This window comes from Lytechinus variegatus, chromosome 7 (genome assembly GCF_018143015.1).
Source record: "Lytechinus variegatus isolate NC3 chromosome 7, Lvar_3.0, whole genome shotgun sequence".
Lineage (NCBI taxonomy): Eukaryota > Metazoa > Echinodermata > Echinoidea > Temnopleuroida > Toxopneustidae > Lytechinus > Lytechinus variegatus.
The window spans coordinates 30,716,382-30,725,284 of NC_054746.1; the positions used below are offsets into that span (position 1 = coordinate 30,716,382).

Below are 8,903 nucleotides of genomic sequence, written 5' to 3' on the forward strand. Positions count from 1 at the left end.
AAAAGATGTTTCTGCTACAGTGTAAGCCACTTTTGTTGTTTTAAAACCACTTGGAAACAAAAGAGTAGTCTTTTGTCTATGTGCTACGTATAAAGAAGTGCTGTCACATCAAAGCCTACATCCTTTAGGGAGCTGCTGAAATCACCCCACCCCTTAAGCGTATTTTACCCATTTCTTGTAAAATTTTGGAGCCCCAATGAGATAAAAGGCGTTACCCCCTTTGCAGTAGACCACTTTTATTCTTTGGAACCACTTGGAGATAACAAAATTAGATATTCCTCCATCAGCTACATACAAAGAAGTGCTGGCACAGCAAACCCTACCTCTCAGGGGTTTGCCGAAGTCAACCATCCCTTTTCCATATTTTGCCTATTTATGGAAAAATCTATCAATTCGGAGCCCTCATTGATGCAAGAATGTTTTATATATATATACAGAAAACCACTTTCATTGTTTCGTAACCACTTGGAGATTTAAAAAAATCCTTTATATCAGCTACATAAGAAGTTCTGGCTCAGCAAAGCCTACCCCCTCAGGGGTTCCCTAAGTCTCCCCACCGTTTTTGCCTATTTCCCCTCCTTATTTTATTTATAATTTATGGGGAAAATCTGCCAATTTGGAGCCCCTATTAAGGCAAAACGTTGTTTCTGCTTATAGCAAACTTCTTTCATTGTTTCGTAACCACTTGGAGATAAAAAAGTAGATTTTCCTCCATCAACTACAATAAAGAAGTGCTGGCTCAGCAAAGCCTATACCTCCCTTAGGGGTTCCCGAAGTCTCAAAATTGCATTTTTTACCCCCCCCCCCCATTCGGGCAAAAGGCATTTCTGCTATATGGTTAAGTCACTTTTATGATTTGAAGCTTAAAGATGAGTAGGTTTAGTTTATCAGCGCATCGACCCTTCCCTCTTCAGGGACTCCAAATTGACAGATTTTCCCATAGATTGGCAAAATACGGCGCATCGACCCCTTCCCTCTTCAGGGGCTCCAAATTGACAGATTTTTCCCATAAATTGGCAAAATACGGAAAAAAGTGCTACTTTGGTATACAGTTAAATAGTAGTATAATAGGATGTGGCAGGTCTAATAGCTATACATCTTATTTTTCTCTTGAACTTTGAGATCGAGCAAGCAGAAAATGTCATTATTTTGGTGTACAATGTCACGTGACTAGCATATGCTAGTGCCTAGACCCTTTCATGTTAAACAAGTAATACAGTCCAAACAGAATCGAATTTATGTATTTAATGTTAATAGTAACAATGTTCTTGTGGTATAAATCTTTGCTTACTGATATTTATGATACAGCGATAGTTTGAGGAAGTCAATGTTTATAGTATATCGAGGCCGCAATTGATATGATTTGTAATCGGGTCTGAGTACATAGTATACACTGGCGTCGTCTGCTACGTAAACTTAATGAGCGAATATGACCAAAATTAACCATTATGTTTATGCAAATTAGAACACTTTCCCCTATTCGGATTTTCTGGGACTTTTAGTATGGTCTTCTATGGACCTCAAAGAAACGTTCTGCATTGGAATAAATTCTGTTGCAATTTGTTCCAAGTGAAAATTTAAAATGACTGGACTATAATGCAAAAACCCTATAGTCATGAATATCACTTGGATAAAAGAAGCTACTTTTTCAGGGCTTGCCGACTGACTGTTAAGTTCTTACTGAAGGAAATCACAAAATATTGAGATTAGGTTTGGTCACATGATGCTCTTTAGACCAATCAGCATACAGGATTTAATTCATGCAGGATATAAAACATGCTATATTATGAATGTTGGGGTATGATTGCCTTTATGTTACACCTAGATATATCCTCATCATTTGATTGGTTGTTTGATGTTGATCACTTAGCCCATTTTTCAATGACATCATCTGTGCAATTTTGGATCCATACAATTTTGTCCATTGCACACGCACGTCAAGACCACAGGCAATATACGTTAAAACATTCATGCTTACAGTGCGCGTGTTTGTATGTGACAAATCAACAAATTTGCATTCACTTTTAATACACTTTTGCATTCAAATTGATCAAATTCCAAATGACAAGGATCTATTTTTAGGTATCATATAAAACAATGTTCTTTTCATTTGTGAAATGGACAGAATACTTAATTTGGTGAAAGATAAAATGAAAGATCATTTCAACTCGGCTACGCCTCGATGAATGGAACATTCATCTTTCACTTCGTGAAGTATTCTGTCCATTGCACTGGTGGACATTCATCTTTTGTATACTATTCAACATATGGTATTTAAACCATTTGGTATTTTTTAAACATATGGATTTTTGAATAGTCAATTGGCTAGATTTAAACAACCTTTGTGAATTTCATCCAAAATTGTACAACTGATACCAATGATATGAAAAAAATACAGGTGATTAAACTGTACATGAAAATTACATTCACAATGTGAATAGAATCACACAATTTTAGCACTCCACAAGAACACATACAAATCCACTGCCTGCCCCATGACACCTTCAAGTCAATGGACATCCCAAAGATTGTGCATTAATTCATTATCACATCTTGATGGCTTGCCCAAGAAACAGACCTCTGGACCCTATAACACAAAGCATAACAATTGATCACAAGTCTCATTTCCATGATTGATTGCACTGACCACTATGAACAATCAATCATATAAATCAAATGTACAATCAATCACTAAGCTTATAGTGTTATGGGTCCCAGGATGACATGAAAGAGAGCCTTACCTCATCCTTTGTCTTGTAACATGGTGGATTTGAGTTGGGGTCGAATTCCATATCAGCTGGAATGGACTGTAAATATAACAATGGTCATCGTTAAAAAGCAAACTTGAGATATACTTCATATTTAATAATAACATTTGTAGGGCGCTTTATACTGGTGTTTCAAAGCGCACAAGCGCATAATTTTGCATTCAAATTCACCAGAAGTTGAGTCTTCTTATCTGATGAAATAGCTTTGCCTCACACCAATTTCAATGTACATGATGACCAAAAGACATCAAGATAATTAGAGAACTTTATTAAGATTAAGCCAACTTAGGCAAAGTTTTGACTAATGTGAAATATGCTGTTGCAAGGCTGATTGGATGAATGAAATGGTGTGATATAAAACAGCGTTGCATGGACATGGATATATCTCACTAAAACAGGAAAAGTAGGATCCACTGAACTGAGACACAAACAAATTTAGCTTTGTATGTTTCAAATTTTGTGGGGGAAATTAAGCAACAAAATAATATTTGCAAATCATGAACAGGAACAACAGATAATATGATTTTGTTTGGTTTTCTTACAAAAAAAATAAGTACTCACATGTCTTGAGATGAAACATGACAAAGGCCCAATTTCTGTGAAAAGACCAACCTAGGAAAAAATTAAGATATACCCTACATGTATTAAAGGAAAAATTAAAAGTAATTTATTTTCAAAACTTCTCGCTTTGGTCAGGTTACACAAACAAGCACATGGAAGAACGGGGTTCAAATCAGCAAGACTTGAGAAAATGTAAAAACTTGATTCATATCATTAATATTATAGCAGTACCAGAATTCACATGTTTAAATAAATTCTACCACTTCAATGAAATGACTTTACAAGTATCACAAATACATACCTATATTGCAAGTGCATGAATTCATAAGTAATCAGATATCATATAATTAGCTTTCAACCACAAGTTACAATTTAATTATAGATTATAGGTCAATTATGATATGGATGGCCTAAGCTGTTCATCACCCCCCAATCACCCAGTTGAGACTGATTATCACTTGTTTCCAAGTTGACCAACTTAAATCATCAAACACTAGTTGTTGGTCACTTGATATGTGACCTATCATCTTGACCTTGGTCAGTAGTTACCTCATTGTCCAAAATCAAATTCTCACCTTGTTGACCTGTGTGACTACAGCATCTACTACCTCTCCTTTGAATGGTCTGAATACTATTGCCTTGTATTTGACTGGGTAGAGAACAAAGCCCCTGCTCGGTTGAATCATCCCGGCACCAATGTTATCAATGGTCGTAACAGCAATGACAAAGCCATACCTAGATATTATACATTAGAACAGAATGTCATCAGTAAGGGACATTCCTTCAAAAACATACAAGTCAATAAATTTAGATTCAGAAACCATCTTCAATACTAGACATTTCAACAACAATGTTATCAACATCAGCAATGATGAAGCTATACCTACATTAGAATAGAATATCATTGCAACAGTGTGCTACATTCCTTCAGAAACATTGTTCATAACAGTTATTCTACTCATAGTCCGAGATCTTCAATACTAAATGTTTCTACCTAAAAACAATATATATTCAGGCAAGTGAAAGTCTGCCTTAATATATTCTATTTGGTGAGTTTTTAATAATTTGTTTTTATCTTTGGTTTAGACCAACCATCAGAATGTATAAACCTGGATCCAAATTCACAAAACATACAAAAGCTTCCAATAACAAACTAGTTGATGTGATTCAGACATGTAGGAAACATGATGAAATTCTGGCAGGCTCTTGCCGAATATGTTTTTGACTGTTGTGTGATAATATAAGTTCCTAATAACTCACTAATCCATTCACAAGGAACTACATACATGTAAATAATAATATAGGATTTGTATAGCGCACGTATCCACTTTGCTGGGTTTTCAAGGCGCTCCTATATCACCCTGGCTAAGCTAGTCTACAGATTCTGGTGCACACAGCTTTTATAAGAATTACTTCCTGCCGATACCCATCAACCTCACTTGGTTTGAGTGCTGCACAATGTGTAAATATTTGCATTTATACAACTGATTCCTACATTCCATCAAACTTTACAACCATATACAACTGATCGATAAAGAAAAATATGTCATTGTCAATAAATGAATGATTCCCTAATAAAGTTATAAACTGATATACTTTTCATCCTATTTCTAAAGGAGGATCATTACTGACACAAGTGCTATCTTGAAAGTGGCTTAGGCTTATTCATAAATTTAACAATAGGTGTACTCACTTCCCAGTACAGGTCCCTTCTACTTCAGTAAACAACTTCTGTTTGACAGTGTTGAGTAGGCTCGGTCCAAAGTATCTTGGATGAAGGAGAATTTCATGTTCAAGTGATACCTAGAGAAAAAAAACAGACTCTTTCATGCTTTTGATTTGATAACGATTATCGTGGAGGCATCTAAAAAATCATCACCTTTAAGATAAGATTCAGGATATTTATTGGCCGATACAACTACAAGTATATTTTTTTAAATCTAATTTTGCACTGCTCATGCTGTTGTTGCCCTCTATAATTCTTGTAGCTAGGCTACAATAACATACACGGCAAGATGGCGACAATAACAGACTGTGATAAAACACTCCTCTACTCTTAATAATTTCATTCATTATATGTGTAATATTAGTTAAAAATATAATATATTTTGGGCCAACAGGATTAAAATTAAAATTATATTGTAGCCCACATAAGTTTGGGCTCAAAACCCTAAAGAAAATGAGTATTTTTGAGCAACATTTTCTCCAAAATACTAGGTGCGCATAGAGTAATGGCATCTCGTCCCTGGCTCTGTGAAAATTTTAAAGCACATCAGTGATTAACCCAGGGGCTTACCGTGTATTTGACCATACACACAGGACAGGGGTGATTTATGGTCTAAATATTTCTCCGACTGAATTGTGAAAACAGAAATTATGCACTAACCACGATTATATGGATGAAGGTCTAACGAGTGGCAGTATCCTGACAACAAAGCACAGACTAGAACCTCAAAAAAATGAAAAGTTCTGTCGCGGTAGCTCTCCTTCTTTCAAAGTTCAAAACAAAATGGCCGATCAAGACCGGTACCAAGGCTGTTGGGCGCATGCGGGAATTTGACCAAGTCTGTATGCGCTAATGCTATAGCCTCGGTCTCGATCAGCCATTTTGTTTTGAATTTTGAAAGACAGAAAGCTACCACAACAGAACTTTTCGTTTTTTTGAGGTTCCAGTCTTGCCTCGATGTCAGGATACTGCCACTCGTTAGACCTTCATCCATATAATCGTGGTAAGTGCATAATTTCTGTTTTCACAGTTCAGTCTGAAAAATATTTAGACCATAACTCACCCTAGTCCCGTGTGCATGGTCAAATACATGGTAAGCCCCTGGAATCCCTGGGTTAATCAGTGATATGACATTAATCTCCAGGAGCCTCCTCGCTAGTCATGGCCATCACTTGCTCACTGCAACCATCCTGCCTGTGGGGAATCTACAGGAAGGACAATGGTATGCCAATGCAGTACACACTTTTAAAAAATCATTAAGATATCACTTTTGTGCCCCAAAATACTAACTTTTGTACAGTTGCAATTTATTTTTCATTAGTAACTTGGGAATAATTTTGTATTCACCAGGGCACTCAAAAACTTGAATTTTGGGCATATTTTTGTGTATGCCCTCTATTGGTGGAAAGTAATATTCAAGAAAATTTTCATATTTCAATCTCTATTTTTAATTAAGAAACAATAATTCAAAGAATCAAATTTACTTAAGAGTCAAGTTTGATTTCTTTGTCTTCCGCTTGGCGACAGGACGCAAATCGCACGATTTGCGTGCTGTCACCAAGCGGAAGACAAAGAAATCAAGATGGCGACGTAAACACGGCCGTAAAGCTCTTCCCATCTTTTCATAAACAAATCTTTCGGTTTTCTTATGAATTCATCTTTAAAAATGAAATCACTATCGCAGAAATGTTGGAAATGAAGTTGGACCCAATGTACATGTTTTAAGGCTAGATCTTTTAGAGGGAAAGTAGAATTCTCGGGGGCGAAAGTTTCTGGTTTTGTACCCGTACGTGGGGGAATATAGGTTGGGCTCCCAGGCGTCAGTGGGGAGTGACCATACGTACAGTATATGATTTTCACTCCCCATATGCCTCCAGGCTAGCCGTGGCCCGTGCCCACTCACACAACATGCGAGGTTAGTAATACTAACCTCGCACAACGCATGTGGTTTCATAGTGGACTTTGACGTTTTCATTCATCACACGAATGTGAGGGAATAAAAAACGCCAAACATTTGAGTATTTCTCCACTAATGGAAATTTGTTTTTATGATTTAACTTTTTTTTTTAATGAATTGGAAATTATTTATAAAAGTGTTTTTATCGCTTACCTCCAAGTCTCAACCAGGATACTCCGTTCGATCCGTCCTTAATACTGCGGTGGAAAGTACGCAAACAACAATCGAAAAGCAATTTTTCGTATCGAACATTCTCAATTCAAGTCGTCAGCGCATAATAGGAAATTGTACCAAAAATCAACAGGTTGCATCTCATGTATATACTTATTGGTAAAGTACGCCATCTTTTGACAAGATGATGATGAAAGTGGATTGAACGAGCAAGAAAATAATGCTGATCGCCTAGAATGCAGCTAGCTTGCAACACCGTAAACAAAGGTACGGTAGGCACTTAAGAACCAAGTTGAAAGGACACTCGTAAAATTACGTCACTCTCGCGATGAATAATCATTAGATCGTGGTCGTGCGTGTTCAATAAAAACTCTCTGCATGCATGCACTCAGTGTGTATTGAACACGCACGACCACGATCTAATGAATATTCATCGGCGAGAGTGACATAATTTTACGAGTATCCTTTCAAACTTGGTTCTTAAGTGCCTACCGACTTTGAAATAATATCGCGCGCCCTCTTTAGGCAAAAGTTGATATCAACGCTGATCAAGAGGCATCTAAGTGAAGATCACGAAAAATGCTCTTATTTTATTAAAAACAACACCAAACAGAATTCAACAAACGATCCATATGGTTCGGTAAGTGTCATAGAATAAATATAATGCTTAGCTACGATGTAAAGTCATAGTTATTTTAGTAAAAAGGGTGTGAAAGATTCGCGTGCACCAGGTGCATATGAATCCTTCACACACGAGACGATTTGAAACCATGAGTGCCCCGTGCCTGCATTGCTGCAATTATTTCTGTGCAGGCCGGGCGCGGGCGGCATGTAATGCAGCCAGGCATGGGTACAGGTGCACAATCCCTGGCTCCATGGAGAGTAAGCACACGTTAGTGAATGACTTTTACTCTCCAACTTAGGAGCCTCCTGCCCTGGCTACGCCGCCCGCCCGCGAAGCTGCGGTCGGCACTCTTTATCATTTATGTTAACTCCTCTACATCACACGAACACAGAAATCAATAGGTGGGAACATTAACAAAAGAAAAAGAACAGTTAATCAACATTATCAATGACTTGACGATAGAATAATACAAAATATTTATCTCTGTAGTAACAAATGGGCAGTATTAATGAAATCCAAGCATAATCAATATATCTATGAGTTGCTTACGTGATAAAACATGCTTGAATTTGAAAGATCGACTCCCACTTCGCGAACGGTCAGCAAGGGCATGCAGGCAAAGATATACGGTACCGTCGCGACGCGTAGTACCGTACTAGTACTCGGCTTGATATTGCCGATCTAGAGTCATGCATAGAGATATACATCTTACTTAGCTCTATGAATGCAATCGAAATCTTTAAAACTGTAAAATAAAGATTTAGCATTCCAGAAGATTGGCTTTTCCATGAGATTTTTTAATCAGCAATTCCATCAAATTTTATCCTAGTGGAATTTTTTTATCACAAATTGAGATCAAATCTTCCAGTCACTAAGTAATGACTTACTTCGCTAAAGAAAATTCTGAAATACTCTTATTTAGACAAGTGTATGTCTTCCTGAGATTTGAGAAACAAATAATTTTGGAAAAATAATGATGTTGTCTTGTCTTTCCGTTGATGCCCACAATCAAAGTGTTGATTACTATGGCAAAGTTGAAAAAGGTTGACTTGGTCTTATCCTACTGTACTGTTGAAACATTTGATTTTTTTTATC

At 36.9% G+C, this 8,903-nt stretch overlaps 1 protein-coding gene across 1 annotated transcript in view; it reads right to left on the reverse strand.

Annotated features, from left to right (window-relative positions):
* LOC121418985 (DNA-directed RNA polymerase II subunit RPB7) overlaps positions 1-8,451 on the reverse strand; it is a 14,740-nt gene extending 6,289 nt beyond the window's left edge. Inside the window, exons 1-5 of the mRNA XM_041613238.1 lie at positions 8,358-8,451; positions 5,023-5,132; positions 3,905-4,064; positions 3,330-3,380; positions 2,742-2,807 (exon numbers count right to left, since the gene is read on the reverse strand). Coding sequence (XP_041469172.1) covers positions 2,742-2,807; positions 3,330-3,380; positions 3,905-4,064; positions 5,023-5,132; positions 8,358-8,420 — 450 coding nt within the window. The 5' untranslated portion in view covers positions 8,421-8,451. The remainder of the gene's footprint in view (positions 1-2,741; positions 2,808-3,329; positions 3,381-3,904; positions 4,065-5,022; positions 5,133-8,357) is intronic.
* Positions 8,452-8,903: the final 452 nt, after the last annotated feature.